This window comes from Sarcophilus harrisii, chromosome 3 (assembly GCF_902635505.1).
Source record: "Sarcophilus harrisii chromosome 3, mSarHar1.11, whole genome shotgun sequence".
NCBI lineage: Eukaryota > Metazoa > Chordata > Mammalia > Dasyuromorphia > Dasyuridae > Sarcophilus > Sarcophilus harrisii.
In genome coordinates, this window is record NC_045428.1 from 554,032,012 (window position 1) to 554,059,125 (window position 27,114).

General features: G+C 41.9%; 1 protein-coding gene across 2 annotated transcripts; it reads left to right on the plus strand.

Annotated features, from left to right (window-relative positions):
* Positions 1-4,508: 4,508 nt before the first annotated feature.
* TAF12 (TATA-box binding protein associated factor 12) lies at positions 4,509-26,971 on the plus strand. 2 transcript variants are annotated; one of them, XM_031962457.1, is made up of 6 exons: positions 4,509-4,529; positions 16,190-16,441; positions 18,416-18,493; positions 19,133-19,247; positions 26,164-26,252; positions 26,514-26,971. In XM_031962457.1, exons 2-6 carry the CDS (start codon positions 16,274-16,276, stop codon positions 26,547-26,549), a joined length of 486 nt encoding a protein of 161 aa, XP_031818317.1. In that variant the 5' UTR covers positions 4,509-4,529; positions 16,190-16,273; the 3' UTR covers positions 26,550-26,971. The 2 variants fall into 2 exon arrangements, with proteins under 2 accessions (XP_031818317.1, XP_031818316.1); XM_031962456.1 differs by lacking the exon at positions 4,509-4,529 and adding an exon at positions 4,982-5,122.
* Positions 26,972-27,114: the final 143 nt, after the last annotated feature.

Genomic DNA, 27,114 nt, shown 5'->3' on the forward strand with positions numbered 1-27,114 from the left:
AACGAGAGCGTTGGCCGGACTACGGTAGCGATACAGAGCGACACCTCCTAAAGTTAGGGTGAGATCATCTCGGAGCTTATTTCCACAAAACTTGAGTCTGTCGAGTACATTCTTTTCTTTATATTTTCGGAACTTTAGGTGAGAGGGAGCTTGGAAGATAGTTCACCGCACAACCGTCTTTGAAGCCAAAATCTGGTATGCAAATGAGCACGCGGATCCTTCTGGGAAGTCAGGGGCTGGCCGCTGTATGGGTGGGAGCGGGTGCGGATTGTTCAGGGCGGAGTCTCCGGTGGGAAAGGAGAGTGGGAGGGTGTATCCGAGAGCTACTGATTCGGGCGCCTTTAGTCCCAGCTTTTCCGAGTCCTGGAAGAAGCTCTGTGGTCCAGCTCCCTCACCTGTAAATGTCACTGAAAGGTCGCGGCAGGCGAGGTGTCTTGCCCTGACTCAAGAATAGCAACTTTAACTTGGACTTTCTGCTGCGCCGCTGCCTTCGAGCCTCAGCTAACTCTCCCACGCTCCCCCCCTGCAAAAAACTTTCCTGACCTCCTTCACTACAGGTATCTTCCCCTAAGATTGTCTAACTTATCCTGTCAATATCTTTCACTTAGATAATTGTTTCTTTGTATCCCCTGCGCTTATAGCGTAAGTACTTAAAATATTCTTCTAAACAAACTGCTGACCGGGTCTCCCAGATCCCAGCGGGGTACTCCAGATCCTTCTTAGCTCCCAGGCTGTCAGTCTGTCCGAGTCTTAAGTCCAGGCTATGGATGCTAAATAGTGGGCAACTTTGCTGAAAGATTTGTTAGAGGGCATTTGGAATGAATTTGAGGTTTCGAAATAGAGTAAGAAGATGGGGAGTAAAAAGAGCAAGAGAGTGGGCTCTTTGTTTTTTAAATTCCTCACGTCTTTAGTTAATCTGTATAACATAAATGTAATATATATAATTCTTATACCAAATATATAATTCTTATTTCAAATGCACAGCCTTAATTGTTAATCTGAATAGAGCAAATATAATAAATTTCATCTAACTTGTATTAACAGCAATGTATTAAATGATGTTATATACAAATAGCTAAAAAAAAATAAAAACTTTCTTTAAAACCAGATGCTTAAGAATAAATGACATATATTGTGTATTATTAAAAAATTGTTCAGCCTTATTTCCAGCCAATCAATACAGGTCTCTAACTCACCTGTAATTTATTTAAGCGATTCTGAGACAAAGGGAGACTTGTCCATCATTATAAACAGCCTGCATGGATTTAAAAACTGTGAATATTAACCTCATTTTACAGATGAGAAAACTGAAGTTTTGTGTTTGCAAAGTTCAATGCTTGCAAAGCAAGGTATCTTTTGAGCCTCTCCTCAAATGAAAGAAATGATACAGGTTTTCCATTTTATTGGAAAGTAAAGTGAAGAGTCACCTAATCTTGAACCAAAGAAAAAAAAATTTCCTTCATCCAGTAGCTCCTATTTAAATAAACTGAAAATGCTTGCACTTCTTGGTATGACAGGCAAAAATTTAAATAACTAAGGAAACAAAGGTTGACACTTCCAAATGCATTGATTTCTTAAGCAATGCATGCCAATAGTCCAAAAAACTAGAATCGGGCCCCCCCCCCCCCCCCCTTAGCTTTGGCTCTGGACGCTAAATACAGAGGGAAACAGATTTTTTAACACATTAAAAACAATCAAACAAGACCAATTAATTAAAAGAAAACAATTAACCAGAATACACAATTAAGTAATCTGATTTCTAATTGGAGGAAAGATTAGGGACTTTCCAAGTCAGAAGGGAGAAGAGTGAATTTCCTGAAGCCAGAACAAGAGGCTTCCTACTTCCTCCCAAGTCTTGGTATTCAATGAAATTTGATCAGTATAGGGTCAGTTTTGAGTGAAGACAACATGAGTTGCTTTAGATGTATTATTGTAAGGAAGCTCCTTTCATTAATCTTTGGCTTTTGCTAGGTTTCTGGTCAACATAACCTCTAGGTCCTTAGTTCAGGATCTCTAAACAACAGGTAGAAGAAGTTCAGCTTCCCAGCCAAGCAGGGTTAGATTCAAACAAGGTAGTAAAATTTTCTCACAAGATGGAAATTGAACTAGACCCATAATTGGAAAGAGAAGGAACTTAGCTGACTCCAGAACTGAATCACAACATGGAGTCTATATGGTTTACCCAATTCCCACACTTAACCACTTGCTATTCTAATTCAGTCACTGGCTATATTTGAACATAGAGTGAATCTCCCCAAGGTTTAATCATTTTGGAAGCTTTGGGAAGAGAAATCTTGATCTAGGTAGACCTGGTTTTAAGTTCATAATAGTAAAACAAAAAGCACCTAGCACAAATGAGAAGTGAGCCTTTTCCACTCCCTTAAGGAGGTTGATTAGGACTTTGAGACTTGGGGGGCCAGGGGAAAAGATGTTTGAATTTTGAATTGGATTCTTCAGTTTGTCTGAAAAGCTCTTGGTACCTGCAGTCCAGTGTCTTATTTTTACAGAAAAGGAAACAGAGATCTAAGGAACCTGATCAAAGTCATTCACCTTCAGTGGAAGAGCCCACTGAAGGGGGTTATTGGGGGGGGGAGATGCCCTGAAACTGTCCTTCTTGACTATAGGGGGGAAACCATGGGAGATAAACTGAGAAACTCTCCTCTGGGAGAGATTCGCCTCAGGGAATCAAGATAAGGGGCTTCATTCTGTTGTCTTGGTAGTGACTAGCTTGTAATGTTCTCTCATTCAGTTTTCTTGGGGTGGAAGATGGAATGAATCTGTCCCAGCCTCTGAGAGTTTCTAGTGTGCTTGTCTTCTCTGGCCCTGAGAGCTTCCCCTCTGTGGCTCTCAGTCCCTGCTTATATGCTCCACACTGAGTATACACCAATCATTATATCACTAGGAAACCATTATTTGTTATAGAATTAAATCGGTGCTAGATTTAACCATTGTTTCCTCAATTCCATTTAGTACCTTGTTTCAAGTTTTGGCCCATAAAACTAGCTGTGCCCTCTATTAAGTTGAAAATTAGTCTAAGACTGTTCCTTCTTAGCTCGAACTTAAGTGGTCTCATTCAAGGAATTATGCTTTGCCAAAGGACCTCTTGGCACATTTGCTTACCAGGACTCCGGCCCGCTATGAAGAGACCTTCTCAGTGAAAACCTCTTATTTCTCTGCCAGGACCTTGCCACTGAGGAAGTCAGTCTTTCTAGCAAAACTGGCTTCTTAGTGCCAACAGAATAAAAGTTCCCTTTTGCCATTCAAACTTTCCTGGTTCTGAATTCCTTTCACATAGGACCTGCCTCGACCAGAGTGGGTTCCCACAGCTCTCTGCACTGCCACTAACCACATCACTATCACCCAGGTCTCCAGATTCCCAGCTCAGTGTCATCTCTCCTGGAACTGCTTAACTGCTTAAGGAAGGTGTGAAAGGCAGTAAATGTTGGTGCCCAGCCCCTGGACTTCTCTCCCATAGTGACTTCCACTTCAACATAAATTCCACATCATCAGCACTCCTGTTTCTTTCTTTCTTAGTCACACAGCTAGTAAGTATCAAGTGTCTGAGCTGACATTTGAACTCGGGTCCTCCTTCCTGACTATCTACATGTCATCTAGCTGTCCCCAACTGTTGTTGTTTAGTCACATCTGATTCTTTGTGATCCCACAAAGATGGCGGAGAGGTTTGCCATTTCCTTCTCCAGTGGATTAAGGCAAACAGGGGTTAAGTGTCTTGCTCAGGTGCACACAGCTAATGAATCTCTGAGGTCATATTTAAACTCAGATATGCCTATTCCAAGCCTAATGCTTTTTTCCACCGATCCACCTAGCTAGCTAACACTCCTATTTATTCCAGCAAATATTTATAAAATGCCTCCTGTTCACCGGCCAGGCAGCTTCTGGACTGGATGCCAGGCATTTATTTGGAGGGAAAAAAACAATTCCTCCCTTACAAGTCTCCCAGGGAAGAAATAGAATCACTTAACTAATAAGCATTTATTAAGCTAGGGACACTAGTCTCTATGCAAAGAAGCTTAGATTCTAAGAGGAAGTAGTGAAGGTGACAACATCCAGATTAAAGAGTTTGTCACTAGCGTTTTGGGGGGGGGGGGGGGGGGGGGGGGGGGGGGGGGGGGGGGGGGGGAAACGGACCTTGAGTTTTTTTTTTTAATTATAATAACTTTTTATTGACAGAACCAGGCCAGGGTAATTTTTTACAACATTATCCCTTTTCTGTTCCGATTTTTCCCCTCCCTCCCTCCACCCCCTCTCCTAGATGGCAAGCAGTCCTATATATGTTGAATATGTCACCGTATATCCTAGATACAATGTATGTGAGCAGAACCAAACAGTTCTCCTGTTGCACAGGAAGAATTGGACTCAGAAGGTAAAAAATAACCGGGAAGAAAAACAAAAATGCAGACAGTTCACACTCATTTCCTAGAGTTATCTCAAAAGCCAGGCGTTCCGAGAGCCGCGCCCGGGGAGGGCAACGTCCCAGACAACATCCCGGGCAAAGGCAGAGATGGCAGGTATGTGTGAGGGACATCCGGGCCCGAGACGGGCAAGGAAAGGGGTTACGTGCAAGAAGGCTCCTAAGGGGTAGGGTGGGGGTGGGGGTGGGGGTGGGGGGTGGGGGGGCGAGCAGGCGCCCGAGGCAACAGTGCGCCCCCAGCCTTCCTGGCTCAGGAAGCTCCCCGAGGGCGGCGCCGCGCCCAGGTTCGGCCCGAAGCCGGCGTTTACTGCGTACTGAATGAATGAGTGACTTTGGCAGAAGGAGGCTCCCGGCCGGCCCGGCCCGGCCCGCCCCAGGCTGCTTTCCCCGCGAAGCCGGAGCTGGGCCGGCGGCAGCCTGGACAGCGCCCCAGACGCTCCGAGGCTGGGCAGGAGGGAGAGCGGCTTACAAACTACGCGCGTGCGCCCGGCGCCGACCACGTGAGGGGGTGCTCCTGAGCGCGCAAACCCTGCCCGCCCGGAAACGGCTTTGCGTTTCCGGGTCGCGAGGCGGGGAGAGCGATTGCCGGAAGTAGTCGCTGAGGAAAGCCCGGTCGGACCCGGCAGTTGGGAGTGCGAGGAAGCGCCGGCTGCGAGCCCGGGATCATGGACAGATAAGGCTCGGCAGCGGGTGAGTGCGGGCCCGGCCGGGAAGGGGACGGCGCGTCCGCGAGGCGCAGACAGGCAGAGGTGGCTGCCGGGCGCCCGGCGCTGCGCGGAGCGGAGGGACAGGGCGCAGGCAGGGGCGCCTGGGTCCGGGAGGCAGAAAGCTGGGTCTGCGAGGAGGCGGGGCCGGGGAGGGCCCGGGAGAGGGGGCTGGGTCGGGGGGGGGGCGGGATGCGGGGGGAGGGGCTGCGGCTGCCGGCGGGAGAGCCGGGTCAGAGCCGGTTTGATGGAGGGACGGGACCAGGCTTCGGGAGGGGGCGATTCTCACGGGGAAGAAGGATCAGGAAGGTCTGGTGGCGAGGGGAACTGGCGATGGGGTCCCTCCAACTTTTTAGGGTCATTTCCTCTCCTGCTGAATTCAAGTAGTTTCCCTTGTAGGAGACAGCAAGAGTTAGGATGAGGAAAAGTGCCGGGACCCGGCTGCGGGAGCAGGAACCCCCCTCTCCCCACTCCTCGCAGCGTCGTGTACTCTGGAATAGTCCCGAACCTTGTCTAAAAATGAATACTAGTCGCTGCGTCCGGACAGCCTTCTCTGTTGGAGAAGCTGGTTATTACGGGGATTTAAATATAAGGCGACGCGTCCTCCCAAGAAACGTTTTAATTAGTAGGAGATATAAGGCGTGCATACAAGGAAGCACAGAACGGCCGTCGGTGCTTTCTGAAGGGCGGTCGGTTCGAAGGTTTAGACCGGGGTGAGGAAGGGAGAAGTTCTGCTGCAGGTGTTATCTGATCTTTGAAGGATTGTTCTGCTCAGAAGATGGGAGAGAAAAGTCTGAGCAACCCCCAAAAGCTCAAGGCATGTTCTAGAGTCTTGTAATAATAAAGTATTCCCAAATCCAAGAATTGTCTATAAAAATGTATAAATTGGATTTTAACACATTAGGCAGAACTAGGTGTGCACCCACACAACCCCTCTCCCACCCCTCCTGCCACTCACCCATCTTACACACGCACGCACGCACCCTCGGGGGTCAGCAAGACTCGGTCCCAAACACTTATATTAAAGGTGCCCTCTGTTTTTCCACTTATAAAATAGGGATAATAATAGCGCCTACCTCTGAGGTTTGTTTTGAGGAGCAAATGAGTTGACGCAAGTAATGCCCTTTTTTTTCCCACGCCTTGAGAAAATAGGACTAGAAAGTATGCAGCGACAGCAACCAGATAATTAACAAGGACGTGTAATTGGTGATATACACATAGTATATACAAGGACTTTGTTAATGGCCATACACACACATCTTAAAGTAGGATTGAGTCAGTAAATAGCAGAAGTTTTATATATATATATATATATATATATATATATATATATAACTTTCACATTCTTTTTTTGTGTGTTTTCATATAATTTAATACCTGTACTTTTCAATGGTAGCTAAAATAAAATGTGTGCATAGATTAAATGCATACACATACACATACAGTTTTTTAAAAAGACTTTAAATCTCTTTTGATTCAACCCCTAGATTCAGCACTAACCATCTCTAGTTTTATTTAAAGTTGTAGTAATAGGACATATTCAACATGTATAGGACTGCTTGCCATCTAGGGGAAGGGGTGGAAGGTGGGAGGGAAAAATCGGAACAGAAGTGAGTGCAAGGGATAATTTGTAAAATTAATTGTAAAAAAAAAAATTACCCTGGCATGGGTTCTGTCAATAAAAAGTTATAATAAAAATAAAATAAAAAATAAATAAAGTTGTAGTAATAGCAACAAGCATTCCTTAAAGTGTCCTTATTTGTAGAGCACTAACCAAAACATAGTTCCTGTCCTCAGAGAGCCCACAGTCTAACAGGGAGTTGAGATACAAAACGTTCAATATTATCTGTTACCTGTGTGTCATATGGGATTCAGTTCCTTAAATGCACATTTATGTTTCCTATTATGATTACTCTTTGCACACTTTTTCATCCTTCAAACCTTCCACAGCTCTGTCTCCTTTTATCCTCAGTTGAGAATCTTACCTTATATTTCAGCCTTTTGCTGTTGTCCTCTTCATCCTTGTTTCTCATGAAGTGGCCCTTCTTGCCAAAACAAATCTCTTTACTTATAAAACTGATCCTGATTTCCCCTTCTATCATCTCTACTCTGTCACTAGTCTTCAGTCACTTCCTGTCTGCTGGCTTCTTTCTTACTGTCTGTGAACATCATGTTCCCTTTATCCTCAGAAAACCCTCACTCAGTCCATCGATCCTTGATACTCTCTCCTTCCTTTGGTGGCTAACCTGTCTGTAGCAGATCCCTCTACTTCCTTTCCCCTTTTTCTCATAACTCTCTGCAGTCTGGCTTCCAGCCTCATCATTTAAAGCTGCTCTCTCCAAAGTCATTGCTGTTTGTCCTTGTTTTCAGAGGGCCATGACATCAAGGGAGGGGATGCCATAACAGCAAGTGAATTCACTGAAGGGAGGGCGGGCTGGGCAAAGTCACCTGCCTCACTTCCTCCTTCCTGAACCAGTGGCCAGAGAGAGATCAGGACAATTAGAAATGGCCCTCTATAAAGTCATTAATGAACTCTTTTTTTTTTTTTTTTTAAATTAAAGCTTTTTATTTACAAAACATGCATTAGTAATTTTTCAACATTGATCCTTGCAAAACCTTCTGTTCCCCCCACCTTTCCCCTAGATGGCAGGTAGTCCAGTACATATTAAATATGTTAAAATATATGTTAAATTCAATATATGTATACATAGTTTTACAGTCATCTTGCTGCACAAGAAAAATTGGATTAAGGAAAAAACTGAGAAAGAAAACAAAATGCAAGCAAACAAAAGAGAGTGAAATGCTGTGTTGTGGTCCACACTCAGTTCTTAATGAACTCTTAATCACCAAATCTAATGGGCTTTTCTATCCTCATCCTTCTTGACCTCTCTTCAGCCTTTGACACTCTTTTTTTTTTTTTTTTTTTTTTAATTTTATTTATTTAATAGCCTTTAATTTACAGGATATATACATGGGTAACTTTACAGCATTAACAATTGCCAAACCTCTTGTTCCAATTTTTCACCTCTTACCCCCCACCCTCCCTAAATGGCAGGATGACCAGTAGATGTTAAATATATTAAAATATAACTTAGATACACAATAAGTATACATGACCAAAACATTATTTTGCTGTACAAAAGAATCAGACTCTGAATTATTGTACAATTAGCGTGTGAAGGAAATCAAAGATGCAGGTGTGCATAAATATAGGGACTGGGAATTCAATGTAATGGTTTTTAGTCATCTCCCAGAGTTCTTTTTCTGGGTATAGCTAGTTCAGTTCATTACTGCTCCATTAGAAATGATTTGGTTGATCTCGTTGCTTGAGGATGGCCTGATCCATCAGAACTGGTCATCATCTAGTATTGTTGTTGAAGTATATAATGATCTCCTGGTCCTGCTCATTTCACTTAGCATCAGTTGTAAGTCTCTCCAGGCCTTTCTGAAATCATCCTGTTGGTCATTTCTTACAGAACAGTAATATTCCATAATTTTCATATACCACAATTTATTCAGCCATTCTCCAACTGATGGACATCCATTCAGTTTCCAGTTTCTAGCCACTACAAAAGGGCTGCCACAAACATTCGTGCACATACAGGTCCCTTTCCCTTCTTTATAATCTCTTTGGGATATAATCCCAGTAGTAACACTGCTGGATCAAAGGGTATGCACAGTTTGATAACTTTTTGAGCATAGTTCCAAACTACTCTCCAAAATGGTTGGATTAGTTCACAACTCCACCAACAATGCATCAATGTCCCAGTTTTCCACATCCCTCCAACAATCATCATTATTTTTCCTGTCATCTTAGCCAATCTGACAGGTGTGTAGTGGTATCTTAGAGTTGTCTTAATTTGCATTTCTCTGATTAATAATGACTTGGAGCATCTTTTCATATGACTAGAAATAGTTTCAATTTCTTCATCTGAGAATTGTCTGTTCATATCCTTTGACCATTTTTCAATTGGAGAATGGCTTGATTTTTTATAAATTAGAGTTAATTCTCTATATATTTTGGAAATGAGGCCTTTATCAGAACCTTTGACTGTAAAATATTTTCCCAGTTTATTGCTTCCCTTCTAATCTTGTCTGCATTAGTTTTGTTTGTACAAAAACTTTTCAGTTTGGTATAATCGAAATTTTTCTATTTTGTGATCAGTAATGATCTCTAGTTCTGCTTTTGGTCATAAAACCTTCCCCTTCCACAGGTCTGAGAGGTAAACTATCCTATGTTCCTCTAATTTATTAATAATTTCATTCTTTATGCCTAGGTCATGAACCCATTTTGACCTTATCTTGGTGTACTGGCGTTAAGTATGGATCAATGCCTAGTTTCTCCATATTAGTTTCCAATTTTCCAGCAATTTTTATCAAACAGTAAGTTCTTATCCCAAAAGCTGGGATCTTTGGGTTTATCAAAGACTAGGTTGCTATATTTGTTGACTGTTTTATCCCTTGAACCTAATCTATTCCACTGATCAACTAATCTATTCCTTAGCCAATACCAAATAGTTTTGGTAACTGCTGCTCTATAGTATAGTTTTAGATCTGGTACAGCTAAGCCACCATCATTTGATTTTTTTTCATTAATTTCCTTGAAATTCTTGACCTTTTGTTTTTCCATATGAACTTTGTTTTTATTTTTCTAGGTCATTAAAATAGTTTTTGGGAGTCTGATTGGTATAGCGCTAAATAAATAGATTAGTTTAGGTAATATTGTCATCTTTATTATATTTGCTCTCCTATCCAAGAGCATTTAATATTTTTCAATTGGTTAGATCAGACTTAATTTGTGTGAAAAGTGGTCTGTAATTTTTTCTCATAAAGTTTCTGATTTTCCCTTGGCAGATAGATTCCTAAATATTTTATATTATCAGTAGTTACTTTAAATGGAATTTCTCTTTGTAACTCTGACTGTTGGATTTTGTTAGTGATATATAAGAATGCTGATGACTTATGTGGGTTTATTTTATAACCAGCAACTTTGCTAAAGTTGTGGATTATTTCTAATAACTTTTTAGCAGAATCTCTGGGGTTCTCTAGAGTATACCATCATGTCATCGGCAAAGAGTGATAATTTGGCTTCCTCATTGCCTATTCTTATTCCTTTAATCTTTCTCAGCTCTTATTGCTATAGCTAGCGTTTCTAATACAATATTAAATAGTAAGGTGATAGTGGGCAACCTTGTTTCACTCAGATCTTATTGGAATGGTTGCAGTTTGTCTCCATTACATATGATGCTTACTGATGGTTTTAAATAGATGCTGCTGATTATTTTAAGGAAAAGTCCATTTATTCCTATACTCTCAAGTGTTTTTAATAGGAATGGATGTTGGATTTTATCAAATGCTTTTTCTGCATCTATTGAGATGATCATATGGTTTTTGTTAATTTGGTTATTGACATGGCCAATTATATTGATAGTTTTCCTAATATTGAACCAGCCCTGCATTCCTGGTATAAATCCTACTTGATCATAGTGTATTATCTTGGAGATGATTTTCTGTAGTCTTTTGCTAATATCTTATTTAAGATTTTAGCATCAATATTCATTAGGGAGATTGGTCTATAATTTTCTTTCTCTGTTTTCAGCCTACCTGGTTTAGGTATCAGTACCATGTCTGTGTCATAGAAGGAATTTGGTAGGACTCCTTCATTCCCTATTTTATCAAATAATTTATATAGCATTGGGGCCAATTGTTCTTTAAATGTTTGGTAGCCTTTGACACTCTTTATGGGTTTTTGTGACACTTCTCTATTCTAACTGCCTGACCACTCTTTTTCCTTCACCTTTGCTGGATTTTCTTCCATTCTATACCCACTAACCATAGAAGACCATCAAGATTCTGTCCCCATATTCCTCCTCCCCCACATTTCATTTTACAGGGTCATCTCATCAGCTAAGCTCCCAGAGTTTCAAATATTATCTTTATAGATGATTCTTAGATCTACTTTCTACCAGTTTTCAGTCTTACATCTCCAATTGCCTATTGGACATCTCAAACTAGATATCCTGTAGATATCTTAAAGACAAAATGTCTAAAACTGAATTCATTATTTCCCCCCTCAACCCTCTCCTGACTCTATAGCTGATTTATGTGCAAGTTTGACTGGTTTAGTTTCTGACTCCTTTCACAGCCTGGTGACCCCACCATCCCCAGGGTTCGCTGTATGACTTAATGTAAGCATCCATTTGGCACTAACATTACAGCTCAGTGTTCCTAAACTCAGGGGATCCTCTATTATCAGTCTCCCCCAGAGGCAGGAATTACAAATCTGTACTGTCATTCCAGCTAGTCTATGTTTTTTTAGTAGTCCTTAATACTCCTTGGTATTATGGGACAGATATTGGTTAACCCAACAACAGAAGCCACAATGGAATCAGAAAACTTTTTTCAGAGAGAACAGCAAGCCATCCTTCCCTCACTCTAGATGCTATATTCCCTATAGATCACATGACTTGCGATACCCACAACTTCCTGCCATGCTGACTTTTCCCATTCAGGCTTTTCAAGGGCCAAATGAAATGAGTCCTCTCTGTTTCTTCTTAAACTTTCTTTTGAGATTCCACTCCTAAAATCTAGTTTCACCACTTAAAATCTTTGTAACTTGGACAAGTCATTTTTCCTTCTCTGAAAGCTTCTTTATTGTTCATCCAGGGTATTGGATAGATGGCCTCTGGGTCCTTTCTGACTCGAGATTTGTGTATAATCCTCTGATGCCTTCCTTTTCTCTCTTACTGTAGGGCCTCTACGTGTCCCTCTGACACAGACTACTACATGATGTCCTATCATTGCTTCTTCTTTGGGAATGGGGAATGTAGGGGAATGCAAAAGTGTCATTCCTGCCTCAAGGACCTTGCAGTTCAGTAAGGGAGATAACATCCACCGGATCTGGGATCTCTTCAATGTAGGCAGTTTCTTCCATCAGATTGCAACTCATCCATTTTTGCCCATCCTGTCACACTTAATCCATGAATCAGCCATGTAGAGCCCCACCCAGTCTGTGGGAGCTTGCTGTTCTCTTGGCATTATGTGGGTCCCAGTGGAGCATGCAACCTCTGTCAGTATCTTTCACTTTTGCTCTGTGACCAGCCCATCTACTTTTCTGGCCATATAGTTGTTCTAATATCTTTTTGTATAATACATTCATAGAATCTTATTTTTAGAGTTGTTAGGGACCTTAGAAATTGAGTCTAACCTCATTTTACAAATAGGGAAACTGAGGTACAGAGCTGTTTGCCTAAAGGCACACAGCTAGTAAGTTTCTGAACTGGTATCTGAACCCAGATATTCTTGATTACAAGCCCAGTATTCTATCCAGCATTACCATGCCTCTTATAATTTTTGGTTTGTCTTTTGAGTAGTTTCAAGGCTTTTTTTTTTTTTTTCTTTTTTTTTTTTTTTATGGCCAAGTTTCCTGAAACAGAGACCCATTTTAAAAAGTTCAAAAAAATTTGTTTTAAAACAAGTCACAACTCTGAGCCCAGACCTATTTTGCCATTGCACAAGTTACAAATGCTTATTAACAGTTGAGGGACTGTGTTTAGTAGCACTGAACAGCAAATAAAAATCCACGTAAAACAGATATCACAAGGGCAGCTAGGTAGCGCAATGGATAGAGCACCAGCCCTGAAGTCAGGAGGACCTGAGTTCAAATTTGACCTCAGACACTTAACACTTCCTAACTGTATAACCCTGGGCAAGTCACTTAACCCCAGTTGTCTCAGCCAAAAAACAAACAAATATCACGTCTGCCTCCACTAGAACAAGTGTGATCTCATCTTCTACTCTTCCATATTGTTGCATTTAATTCAACACTATCCTTAAAACATTTTAAAACTCTTCAAGATTATATCAGGAATGCAGGGCTGGTTAAATATCAGGAAAACTATCAGCATAATTGACCATGTCAATAACAAAACTAACAGAAATCATGTGATTATCTCATTAGGTGCAGAAAAAGCATTTTAAGTTGCCAGAGATAATTGGACAGAGTTGGTTTTTCAGAAAGCTACTGATAGCTCCAAAGCTATCAGTGATCTACATGTTGAATTTGGTACCATTCAAAATAAGGAGGTTGACCTTGATCTGGAACAAAATCAATGTTTTTGAATATGAATATGAATGTTGCTAGAATCATTTTGTCACAGGGGAAATGACTTGGGGATTAGGACTATATGGTAGGGTGATAACCTTCTAGGCAATAGGGGAAAGCAAAAATAATGCAGAGACAGCCATGATATCTTACATCGTGGAAAACAAGTTGTTTACATCACATAGTTTTGTCATTCTCACCCTACCACTCTCCTGAAAATATCCTGGTTCATTTAGACCAGGGCTCCTTAAATTTTTTTTCACTCATGACCCCTTTTTGCCCAAGAAATTTTTATGTGATCTCAAGTATGTAGGTATATAAAATTGATATGCAAATCAAACATTTACTTATAATTAATCTTAATTTTGCAACTCCTACATTCAATTACCACAGTTTAAAAAATTGGGACTTAGACATTTGAGCATAATCATGAGGACCCGGTTATCACATAGGGAAGAAACAGCTTATGTAGACAACACTTGTGAGAATTTAGAAGATATGGCTGACTTTGATATCTCCTAATATGTGTGTTCATTTAGCAAGTGTCCCTTATCTTGTGTGGGACATATAGCCAAGGGGCAGAGAATTAGAATCAGTGAGACACGGTCTCTGTTTTCAAAATCTTAATTTTTAGTAGGAAAAGAGAGATTGTAACAAGGTAGAGGAAGATTTAGCATGTGATACATGTGTAAAAATACAAAGTGCTCTGAGGAAATGAAAGATAAATCTCTTTGGAATTATGCTTTAAGGTTACTCTTGAGTTATCTGTGATTGTTCGCATTGTTTGTGTATGTTCATGTTGTCATCTGTGATTTATATGGCTATGCAGTTCAAATCTTGTCTTAATAAGAGTGCATTAAAGAGAAATCTCTAAAAAAAAATTTCATTTTTTATATTGCCACACATATTAGAAACTTCACCTTAAATATTTGAAACATGAACCTAAAGCCAGAAAGAAAACACCAGCTTTATGTTCTCTACTCTTTCAAGTACTTATGGGAATTGTCATAGAGTCAGTAGTTTAAAGGGAGCACATCTACATTGATCTCCAGTAGTTCTCTGCCCAGTTTGTAGCTTCTTACAGAATACTTCATTATTATTTTAATACCTCAAAATACATATTTCAAATGATGAATAAGCTGATTTCAGAAAAGCCTGGAAAGATTTAAATGAACTGATGCTGAGTGAAGCAAGCAGAACCAAAAAACAATATATGGTAACAGCAAGATGTGATGATTCCCCCATGATAGACTTAGTTCTATCTAACAATTCATGATCCAAGGCAATTCCAATAAACTTTAGAAAGTACCATCTGTATCCAGAGAGAGAACTATGGAGATTGAATGTGGATCAAGACATACTGTTCTCACCTTTTTTTTTTTTCCTCATGGTTTTCCCCTTTTGTTGTGATTTTTCTCTCCCAACATGACTCATATGAAAGTATGTAAAAAATGAATGTACAGGTATAACCTTTAAAAAAAAAAAAGTAAAAAATTTACAAGATACATATTTTAGCAACACAGATTTATAACTTCTCTCTACCTGTTTGTACACAGTTATCATGAGTTGATATGGTTAAAAAAAAAATCTTGATGCTAAACTTGTGACAGAATCTCAAAGGGGGGGGCGGGGGAAGGGACCCCAATGACCATCTCATCCAACCCAACAAGACTGGTCCCTGGACAAGTGACACATGGTGCAGCCCTTCTAGCGTGCTACCTCTGGCCAGTTTTCTCCTCACTGGTGTAGGTCCCAAGATCCCACTGTGAGGCAGCAGAGTCTGCCCATGTGGAGCCAATCATCATTAGTGACTCTAATGAGCAGCTGCTGAGCAGTGAGCCAGGCACAGAACACAGAGGAGCAGAGGAGCCCAGAGTTCTGGAAGGAGTTGTGTGGGATCCCGATTCTCCCCCCAGGACCCTGCCATTGGACAGCCAGGCCGCACATCTCCACCTGTTAGTCGGCTGCAGTCGTTTTTGGTGACTCTGAGATCATTTCTAACAATAGACATTTACCCTTCCAGGAGCTGGTGAGCACCCCTCAGAGCAAGCTTTAACAAAACGGGCTTGGCCACTCGGGCCCTTTTTCATTAAGGACAAGCAGCCTCCACTGCCTTCTTTCTCTAAGACCTGACAGCCCAAGTTGTGACATAGGAGGAGGGAGCATTTGGTGCCAGTTGTTTCCTTTCAGAAAACTTTAGGCAATGGCTGCCCCTCCTTTCACTGGGCTCACAGCAGTTGCTGATGTAATTAAAGATCTAGACACTCAGATAGCTGTAAGTAAGCTAATGAATGCAACCATGGCATTTGTGGCCAGAGTTTTGAGTATGCACCATCTTGCCATGCTAATGGGCTCAGGGTACTTTTTAAAAGGCTGATTTGGCATCTTAAAGATTAACAACAGAACCAAAATTGCTGTTGATGATAAAAGATAACTTACTCTTGAAAAACTGTTGAGCTTCATTTGTTGGACATAACTGCATTGAGTGTTGGTGCATGATGTGGTGTGCTAACATGGGTTACTAATCATTTCTGAATTACTGGGGCTGTGCTCCTATCTACAGAGGTGATTCTGGTATATTATTTGGATTTAATACATATCTTCTCCAAATGATCCTATGTCTTTATCATTATCAAGTGTTCTGTTTTTATATAAACCTCAGAAATATCTTACTTTTTTTAGTCAATGTCTGTATGTGATTCTTTGATCCATTTGCCTTCTTCCTGTTCTGAAGACTATTTCATATAGGTGGTAAAGGAGAGATGGTTTCCAAATGTCAGGTAAGCTATGCATTGGTTTCCATCTCTGTTTTTATAATCAAAGGTATACACTTGTGACTATTTCAAATGAACCCAAGTTCTAAAACTCTAACAAACACGCAGTTTTGTGAAATGTCCGCCCTTTGTTATTGATGCTTCTGAAATATATTTTTATGTTTTCTTTCCCCAGTTGATTGGCCTTGGTCCCCACAATCCCAAAAAAAAACAGGATCTTGACAAGCTCCATGAACTGAAGGCCAAAGCCCGACAGATTATGAACCAGTTTGGCCCCTCAGCCTTGATCAACCTCTCCAACTTCTCATCCATAAAACCAGAACCTTCAAGCACCCCCCCTCAGGGGTCCATGGCCAACAGTACCACAGTGGGAAAGATGCCAGGCCCCCCAGGGGCAGGGGGGCGTCTTAGTCCAGAAAGTAATCAGGTACCAACTTGGCTTTCTGGGAGTTTTGTTCATTGTTTCTAATGGCCATCTTGTGCTCTGTACTCTTATTTCTCTGTAATAAAGGGAATTGATGCAAGCATTGGGGTTAAGTTGTTAGAAAAGATCAGGACGAAGATGTTTGAGCCAATGAGGTGTAACTTTCTCCACTTAGTTATATATCTTTTCAATCCAGCCACCATTCTGAGACCTCAGTTTTGCTATAATTAAGCACCTACTATGTGACAGGTGAGAGGCAAAAGTGTGTAATAGGTAGAAGTCTGGACTCAGTCAAAACAAACTAGGATTGACTCCCTACTATGTTACCTAGGATTTAAAACTATGAATGGCAGAATAGTTACCTGTCAGCATTGGCAGAGGAAGTTTCACTGGGAACAAGTCTTTATACAAATGCAATTAAAGGACCAGACCACAAAAGAGAATTTATGTCAGGCACTATACAGAAACAGGACAACCCCTATCCTCCAGGTGCTCGAGTCTGCAACATACACACAAATTGGATACAGAGTAATTTGAGATAAGAGAAAGAACATAGCATCTGGGGGGACCCAAAAAGCTCTCCTGAGGAGCTCTCCTATAGCTGAGCCTTCAAAGGAAATGGAAATAAGGAAAGAGAATTTTCCAATTATGGGGGCAGTCTCTGCAAAGTCACAGTGTCATGTACAGAAAACAAATGGGCCCACTTGACTGGAATGGATTGGAAATGGTATAGGACTGTGAAGTAAGTCTGGAAAAGCAAGGGAATAAGCATTTGTACAGCACCTACTGTGTGTCAGGTGCTATACTGAACACTTTTTTTTTTTTTACATTATTATCTCATTTGAGCTTTACAACTCTGTAAGGCAAATGTTGTTATCCCCATTTTACAATTGGAGAAACTAAGACAAATGGGAGTGACTTTGCTTTAGTAAGTGTTTGAGACTGGATTTAAACTGAGGTCTTTGGACTCCAGGCCCAGCACTCTAGCCACCCTAGCTCCTTCTAAGGAGATTGAAAATTGAAAAGGACCTCTGACATTATCTAGTCCAACCTCCCTATTTTATAGATGAGGAAGTTGGGATCCAGAGAGTTTAATTGAGGTTCTGAGGTCAAAGGGCCAAGTCAGGATCTGAACAAAAGCCCTTTGTCTCCAAATTCAGCATTCCTTCCTTTGTTAAATTGTATTTTTGCTTATTTTGTTAAATGTTTCCAGTTACATTTTGATCTTATTCTGCTGCATTTGGAGTTTAGGAGACCATAAATTTGAGATCTCTGGGTATAGGATATGTACAGGTGGTGGGAAGGGCCATGCTGGGAAGTTACCCAGGTGTGAGCCATGAATCAGGGTAGGAGACAGCTAACCAAGAGACGAATCTGAAAAACATTTTAAAGGAATAATCAGCAGAACTGAATGATTTGATGTGAGAAACAAAAGATAACAGTATTAACCAAAGATAAGCCTTTTTTGCATGCAGCCTGCATGACTGGGAGAAAGTCAAGGAAGTGAAGTTCAGGAAGGAAGCCCTTTAGATGGGGACTAAAAGGCCAGCTTTCACTGTCAACCTCCCTGTTGGTCTCCTCCTTGGGTGCTCCCCATAGATTTAGCAAAGCCAGGAGGCAGCCATGGGGGCATCAGGGACAACAAGATGGAGGCCTTTGCCCACTGCTGGGATCTTCGAGTGTGTCTGGAGTTCCCAGGTTCTCAGAATCTCTAAACCTTCATGGGTTACATGGTTTCTCTAGGTGTGCAAAGACCTTGCTCTTCTTTCTGCCTTCTCTTCTCAGAAGCTGATAGAGCTGGCTCTACCAGCAGGGGCAATCTCTACAAGGTCCCCTAGGCAGGGGTTTACCTTGGAGTTTTACATTGCAAATGTTAAGTGACAGAATTTACATTAACCTTCTGTTTAACTCTCCTTACAAATTGACCTGTTTATGTATTTTCCTAAAACAAGGCTAAGAATTCTCCCTCTTTGCTAGGTTTTGACCAAGAAGAAATTACAGGACCTGGTTAGAGAAGTAGATCCCAATGAACAGCTGGATGAAGATGTGGAAGAGGTAGGACATTAGCTGATGATGATGATGGGGGGAGAGGATAAACTTGGTTATACTCACTCATAATGGGCTTTTCCTAGCCTTCATCCTAATTTGAGAATTCTTTCTGTAATAGCCCAGTCTCTACTTGAATACCTTCAGTGATGAGGGATCACCCTATTCCACATGGCAACTATAATTGTTTTCTTTAGGATGAGCTAAAATTTATCCCTAACCCCTTTGGCATTGGAAGAAATTAAAGGCCAGAAAAAAGCAGATTTCCTCATCAAGGTATTAAATAGCAAATCCATGTCCTCTGCCTGATGTGGTACTCAGGGTCTGTAGGAGAGAATGACCAGGAGTTAGGTCAGCAGAGCCGATATAGCTTGTGGTCACTCATCCTCCAGGGCTTCTCTTGGACTTCTTGTATGTGTGTGTGCAGACCTGGTCAGATACCCGTCATTTCCTCCCACTGAATGGTGGGAGCGAGTGACTGGTGGACATCCAGAGAGGGCATAGTTGGGGCCCAGGTGGTCCTCCTTTGCCCCTAAGAGTAACGGCCCTACCCACTGAGGCCCTCCCCAGGAGTCCTGCTCGCTTCAGGCAGCTGTGCCAGTCTCTGCCAGAGCTCAGACCTGGCCTATTTTCCTGCCGTCCCTCCAGATGCTACTACAGATCGCTGATGACTTCATTGAGAGTGTAGTGACGGCAGCGTGCCAACTGGCCCGGCATCGAAAATCTAACACTTTAGAGGTCAAAGATGTTCAGCTGCATTTAGGTGAGTGATAACCATGCTCTGCAATGGCTGCTGCAGACCTAAAAGGAGAAGGCATGAGAATGCTGGCTGGAGTTGAGTCACTATGATGGGGTGTGGTCCCCTGGAAGAAAGAAGCCCCAAGTTACCCTGGGAGAAATAGCCAAGAACTGGGATGGATTCCCCACTAGAGATAGAATGGAGCCCTTGATTCAATTCTTGACTCAGTGGCAAGGGACCACTAATCTGTAAAGTGGAGCTATTACTTTAATTGAGTTGTGAGGCAATATGAGCTACTGCTCTTATGACTTTGAAGCTGTTAGAAATTAATTCACAGGAACACATTTCAATGTGGAGGAGCAGGGGCCTTTTTAAAAAAGCAAATAGTGTTTTATTTTATTTTTTAATAATAGCTTTTTATTTTCAAAATATATGTAAAAATAGTAAACCCTAAAAAAATCTTGTGTTCCAAGTTTTTTCTCCTTCCCTTCCCTCACCCCTTCCCTAGACAGAAAGTAATTCAATATATGTTAAAAATGTGCAATTCTTCTAAACATATTTCCTTTTTTTTATGTTTTATTATTTTTTATTTACAAGATATATGCATGGGTAATTTTTCAGCATTGACAATTGCAAAAGCTTTTGTTCCAATTTTTCCCCTCCTTCCTCCCACCCCCTCCCCCAGATGGCAGGTTGACCAATACATGTAAAATATGTTAAAATATAAGTTAAATACAATATATGTATACATATCCATACAGTTATTTTGCTGTACAAAAAGAATTGGACTTTGAAATAGTGTACAATTAACCTGTGAAGGAAATAAAAAATGCAGGTGGACAAAAATAGAGGGATTAGGATTTCTCTGTAGTGGTTCATAGTCATCTTCCAGAGTTCTTTACCTGGATGTGGCTGGTTCAGTTCATTACTGCTCTATTGGAACTGATTTGGTTCATCTCATTGTTGAAGAGGGCCATGTCCATCAGAATAGATCATCATATAGTATTGTTGCCGTGTATAATGATCTCCTGGTCCTGCTCATTTCACTCAGCATCAGTTCATGTGAGTCTCTCCAGGCCTTTCTAAAATCCTCCTGCTGGTCATTTCTTACAGAACAATAATATTCCATAATATTCATATACCACAATTTATTCAGCCATTCTCCAATTGGTGGGCATCCACTCAGCTAAACATATTTCCATAATTATCAAGCTGCACAAGAAAAATTAGATCAAAAAAGAAAAAAATGAGAAAAAACAAAAAGCAAACAACAACAAAAAGGGTGAAAATACTATGTTGTGATCCACATTCAGTCTCCATAGTTCTCTCTCTGAATGCAGATTATCTGTCTCTTCATTGTTGAAAAGAGCCACATCCATCAAAATTGATCATTGCATAATCTTGTTGCTGTATACAATGTACTCCTGGTTCTTCGCACTTCACTCAGTATCAGTTCATGTAAGTTTTTCCAGGCTTTTCTGAAATTAGCCTGCTAATCATTTCTTATAGAACAATGATATTCCATAACATTTGTATTCTATAATTTATTTAGCCATTTTCCAACTAATGAGCATCCATTCAGTTTCCAGTTTCTTGCCACTACAAAAAGGGCTGCCACAAACATTTTTGCCTATGTGGGTTCTTTTCTACTCTTTATGATTTCTTTGGGATACAGGAACAGAGGCCATTTTCATTAATGCAACTAAGCAGGCATTTTCCTGAGCACTCCATAAGTGAAAAGCACTGAGGAGCAGTTGTGGAGTGTGGCCCATGGTCCAGTCAGTGGCAGCAAAGGATGGGGGACGTCACTGGAGTGAAATCCCAAATCCTGGGTTCTGGTGCTGGTTCCATCATTTGTTACTAGGGGTAGTCTTGGGGGTAGGTAATTAAGCCCTCAAGTCTCAGTTCCTTCTTTTATAAAACAAAGGGAGTCAGATAGTCTTTCTAACCTTAGACCCTAGAATAAGACTTGGGCCTGCTCTCTGGGAGTTTGTGCTCTGAGATGACACTGTATTAATAACCATAGCACCAGCTCTAATGTGAAAGTCCAGCCAAGAGCTGTGGTCTTCTGGACTGGGAGGATCAGGGTGGCTTTCTAGAGGAGGTGGAAGCTGGTGGGGCACAAGACAGGAGAAAGGATATTTTAGCAAGTGTGGAAATGCAGAGCAGTCTCAGGGCTTGACAAGGAGTCATTTTGGTTAGAGTGGAAGTTGTCCATGTCCCAGTCTAGAGGTCCTGGAAGGCCTGCTCTCTGCCAGGGGGGAGAAGGGCCACCATTTCAAACCTCATCAGCTTGCTTTGTTGCCAAAGAGACAACACATGACAATAATACTCATCACAACAACTTTTTAGCTGTTTAAAAATTTAAAAAACAGGGTGAAACAAGTGACTTCAGAGACCCAGAAGCAAGTAATTAGCATAGTAAAACCCCTAGCCCAAGGCTGAGCATGGGAAAGGCCTGCTCCTCTGTGGGTGGAAATGTGGGAGGCTCTGAAAGTAGCACCCAGCTGTCTGTTCAGCTATTCCTTAAGCTTCCCTGTAACCAGCAGGTAGTGATGGTCTTTCCCTTGCCAAGTAATTGTATCCTACCTCCCACTACATGCCCACTGTGACTGGATGGTGTCTTGAATTATACAAAAAGCCCATATCTGAAAAGTCATATTTAAGTCGGTGATTTAAATCAAAAACTAACATGAGCTTTTCTAATTTACTTAACCCTGATCCCATTCTAAGACTTTGTAAACAAATCACGCCAAATTTTTGTTTTGTTTCCCTTACCCAGTCCAAAGCACCTAACAGTTCAAACCTTTATTTTTTAAAAGTTATCCTGTTAAATATTAGAATCATTTATTATTCATTCAGTAGACAAAGTGGTATAGCGGGTCAGATTACTGAGCATATGAATGCAGAGTCTGGGATTTCAGTAAATCAGTTCATAGAATCCTAGAGTATGGGAATTAGAAAGAGACCTAAAAGACTTCTCTTTTTAGAGAGGAAGAAGTTCAAGACCCAGAGACTAGCCTAAAGCATCATTTCTGTCTCTTGTGGTTTACATAAACACATTGAACATCAAATGGGATGAACATAAACTTATGGTCAGAAGTCCTGAGTTCAAGGCCCAGCTGTGACTGACTGACTTACTTTATGACCTTAAACTTTAGTGCAAGGAGTGAAGGGATGAGAAGATGACTGGTCCATGTGGAGGCTGGACTCTGTGGAAATAGAGGCCTGTGTGCTAGGAGTCCTCCAGGGCAGCAAGAGCAGGTTCCAGCAGCAATGCCAGGAGGAGGCTCGTGGACAAACTGCACCAGGCCCAGCTCCTCTCTACTTCCAGACTCATCTCCTTGTTAAATTTCTCTCTGGGATCATAAGCAGTCTAGGGGCCATGAACCTCCTCAGGTATACGCAGAATTGCAGAAATACCTTAGTTGGTTTACTCTCACTCTAGTCTGTAGGGGGGGAATTTTCTTCTCTGGAGTTTCATCTCAATCCCAACTGTTTTTAATGACTTGGACAGAAGTCATAATTAATGGATGGGTATTTTAATACCAATATCAGCAAAAAATAGAGACCAAGGAATAGCAAGCTACAAAATGATAGTGTCTTCTCCTCCCTAGTAGTTACAAGAAGAAACATGGTCAAGTAGGTAAAAGGGAGTGAGGTTTCCCTAGGTTCTCTCCAAGGAAGAAGGGGAAATAAGGAGTCTGGACATCAGTCATCTCACCAGCTAGAGGCTTCACACATGCTGCTTTCTGTTCCTCTGGCCAGTCCCATTTTATCTGCAGGGATCTGTTCCTGGTACCCTGGTCTGGTCAGTACCTGCCCTCCCCTCTCAGACTGCTCTCTCCTGCTGCTTCCTGCCTGAGGTAGTGGAGGGGCTGCAAACTCTCCTCGGGGGGTGGGGGGGTGGGGGGGTGGGGATCCAGACCTAGTCCCTTCCTTTTCTTTTTCTTCTCCTGTCCAATCCCAGAAGGACAAAACCCTCCCAGTCCTGGGGAACTCTGAGTCACGTCTGCCCCCAAGCAACATCTATGGGCTCCCTTCCTCCCTGCCAGCTCCTCAATAGCCAGTTCTCCAAGGCCACATCTTTGTGGGAGAGGCTTTTATCCCATGATTAAATCCATTTTCTCATATGTAAAATGATGATAATCATTCACAACTACTATCCCACATGTTTGCGAAAAAAATCTCTTTATAAATATTAAAAACAGGAGATTAGGAGCATCATAGCACATAGAATGCCGGGCCTGGAGTCAAGAAGACTCATTTTCTGAGATCAAATTCAGCCTCAGACATTTCCTAGCTGTGTGGCCCTGGGCATGTCACTTCACTCTGCCTCAGTTTCCTCATCTGTAGAATGAGCTGGAGAAGGAAATGGCAAACCACTCCACTATCTCTGCCAAGAACAACCCAAATGGGAATCAGACATGACTGGGAAGGACTCCATAGTAACAGAGCCCTGAAATGCTCACGTCAGGATGGGCGACTATTGTGTGCAGAGTGTGTGTGCTGAGCAGCTGAAAGGTCCCCAAGTCGCCCAGCCTGGGGCAGCCTCTGGAAGATAACAGGCCCCTTCTCACAGGCTTGTGAGGATCAAGTGGGAGAAGGATTGCTTTGTGCCCTGCAGGCCTTCAAGCTGTCTGTAAATGTTGGCTGCTCTTACTGCCTCCTTACAGACCCCAGGGCTTATAATGCGTGTGAAGCCAAACCAGTGCTTCATTGAGCTCATGTCAAAGGAGTCACGGCTTTTGAACTGAAAGAGGGACCCATTCGGTGTCTGTCTGCCTTGTCTCTGCCTCCGTCTCCCTGGCTATAGAAAGTGCTTTATAAATGCTTATCGAATGATGCTGGGTCATCCAACACTTCATTTTATAGATAAGGAAACTGAGGTTCATGGAGAGCAAGTGACTTTTCCAGTGCCATACTGGTAGTAAAGAACAGAAGCGGTGTTTGGACCCAAAGCCCAGTATTCTTTCTGCTGTCCCATGCTGCCTTGAAGCAAATCCTATTATGAATGTTCACTTACAGTCTGAGTAAATTACTAGTCAGAACAAGATCAGTAAGTAGGTCCTGAGCCCCTGAAGTTAACTCAGTAAGTCTTCACCCTAGGTGTTCCAGACAGACCACAAGGCAAGATGCCAAAGGTTGTCTGGCAGAGTCTCCCCTCAGGCTGACTTTGAATTGACCTAGCCAAACAAGGACCATATACCATTCCCCTTGTCCCTACCTCATGTATCCACCCTTGATGTTGAATTCAAGGCCTTCTCTGACTTCCTGGTTCTCCAAAGTGGTAGTCACTCTGCCCTATTTCCTTCATACCTTGCATAAGCTTTACTTTTACTTCTTTGCACAGTTTGCACATTATATGTCACTTCATATTCTATTTTTCTTTTTTACTTTTTAACTACTTTAGTGGTTTTTTGAGCTTAAGATTCTCTGTGTCGCCTTTATGCCTCCCCATCCATAGAGAAGGCAAGGAATATACCATTTATATGTGAAGTCACGCAAAATAATTTTTTTATATTAGCTGCGATGGGGGAAAAAAAAAAGTTTTAAAGTATCCTTCATTCTGCCCTCAGAGTTCATCAGTTCCTTTTCTGGAGATGGAAAGCATTTTTCATCATGGGTCCTTTGGAATTGTCTTAGATCATTATATTGATCAGAGTAGCTAATTCATTCACAGTTAATTATTTGTAATAATGCTGTTCCCTTATACAGTTTTCTGGTTCTTCTCTTCATCAATTCATATAATTCTTTACATGTTTTTCTGAACCTGCTCTGCTTGCCATTTTTATAACAATAATATTCCATCATGGTCATCTACCACAATAATGGGCATCTCCTCAATTTCTAATTCTTTGCCACCACAGGAAGAGCTTCTATAAATATTTTTGTATTTAAAGGTTCTTTTCACTCTTTTATGATCTCTTTGGGATACAGACCCAGTAAAGACACTGCTGGATCAAGGAGTATGCACATTTTGATAATAAGCCCTTTGGGCATAGTTCTAAATTGTTCTCCAGAAGGTTGGACCAGTTTACAACTCCACTAATAGTGCATTCATGTACCTGTTTTTCCATATCCCCCCCACCACCAGAATTTATCTCTTATAATTCCTCATAAACCTCATCTAAGTAAGAACCATCCCTTGTCCATGTTTTGTATGCTTTTTCCCCCTTTAGTACCTAGGGCTAATTGGAGAGGGACAAAGTGAGGAGAGAGCTTCAGTAATTGGATACAGAAGAACTAAGGACAATCAAAGAATTTTTTAAGTTATATTGGGGAAAAGAAGATCACAGAATGAACAGAAACACTGCTCATGATAGAATGATAAGGCAGTTAAGGCAGAGGTGTCCGACTCTCCTTTGTTCTCTAGCAGAGAAGAGAAGTCAGTCTTAGGGCTGGAAAGGACCCAACCAGTGTGGCTCACCCAGAACTAAAGGCCGAAGTGGTCCTCGAAGCCCAGGGTAGCTTGTATATCCCTGGGCATGGGGGAAATGGGCACCTGGGACTTGTTGGGGGGGGGCGGATTGTAGACTGTGTCTGACATGGACAGGGAGCAGGAAACAGTGCCCTGTACAGTTAATGTGCATTCTTCTCTCTGGATTAAAGACGTGTGTGTGGTTTATCTCAAACTTAAGGCAGACACACATGGGGATCTGCAGTGTTTCCACCTGTCGCTTCTAGCTGCTGTTCTCTAGTCAGTAGGCAGAGACTTGTCCAGATTGTATGGCCTTCTCCTGCCACGGGAGAATGTGAACATTGGGTTGAGAGCCAGGAGTAACCAATCAGCTCAGACAGGTAAGAGAAGCCTGGCCTCTTAGTAGGGATGAAAGTAGCTGGGGCCTGGTCCAGCTCTCCCCTGCTGGGATTTCAGGAGCTCCTGACCTTCCACAGGCTTCCCCCCCCCCCCTCACCTTGGTGTCCTTCTGTCTTCCAGAGCGCCAGTGGAACATGTGGATCCCAGGCTTTGGTTCAGAAGAAATACGGCCCTACAAAAAGGCCTGCACCACAGAGGCTCACAAACAGGTATGGGGGCCAAAGCAGCTATCCGTGTGGCCCTTAGTCCTCACCCCCAGGACAAGCTGGTGGGGGCTCAGAACCCCCTCTGATGGGCATGCGCTGTCCTGTTCTAGTGGACATCTGCTCTGTCCCCTGGGCCCATTACGTGTCTTTAATGTCACGAGTCCCATTTTCCTTTTCCTTTTCCTTTTACCTACTGTACCTCACTCTGGGTTTAGGAGTCTGTTGGATGTGATCTCAGTCTCTCTCTCTCTCTCTTTTTTTCAGAGAATGGCCTTGATCCGCAAAACAACCAAGAAATAACCCACAGGAGGGCAGGGAGAAGACAGCATTGCATTGGGAGATACCAGATAGGCCTCCACAGTATCGCCTATGGAATTTTTTTTTATGCTTTAAAGAGAAGCATATATATTTTTATTAACAGTACAGCAATATCTCTAGTGACTGAGGAGACCTGCCAAAAACCCTAGCCATTATATGGTCCCAGCTCCCCTTCCTTTTACTTGCCCTCTCAGAAGAGAGCAATGTATCTCAGCCCAAAGGAGGTTTTGTTTGTGGTTTATCCCAAGTGGTTTTGATTGTCCAAGGGACAGAGAGAGCATCCTGGTCTTGTTTGTGCGACGGTAGCAGTTTCTGTTTCCCTTTCCTTCCCCGTACTTTGTAATGTCAGTGTTTATATAAAATATGACTTTGATTTGTTTTTCAAAAATAAAGATGTTATTAATCTAGCAGGGTGCCCAGTCCTGCTGCATCCACTTTGGGGGTGAAGGAATGAAGGGAGAAAATAATAGACAGTAGAGGGCAGTGTTAATTGAATTGCAATTCAACTAGAGGTCTCAGGACCCACTCATAGTGTTTTCCATTATTC

What these genes read in the sequence shown, in the direction of transcription:
- TAF12 (XM_031962457.1), top strand. Translation starts at nt 16,274, where the DNA reads ATGAACCAGTTTGGCCCCTCAGCCTTGATCAACCTCTCCAACTTCTCA. An exon ending in TTAGTCCAGAAAGTAATCAG is followed by an intron (nt 16,442 to 18,415) that starts GTACCAACTTGG and finishes CCTCTTTGCTAG; the next exon opens with GTTTTGACCAAGAAGAAATT. An exon ending in CCACAGAGGCTCACAAACAG is followed by an intron (nt 26,253 to 26,513) that starts GTATGGGGGCCA and finishes TCTTTTTTTCAG; the next exon opens with AGAATGGCCTTGATCCGCAA.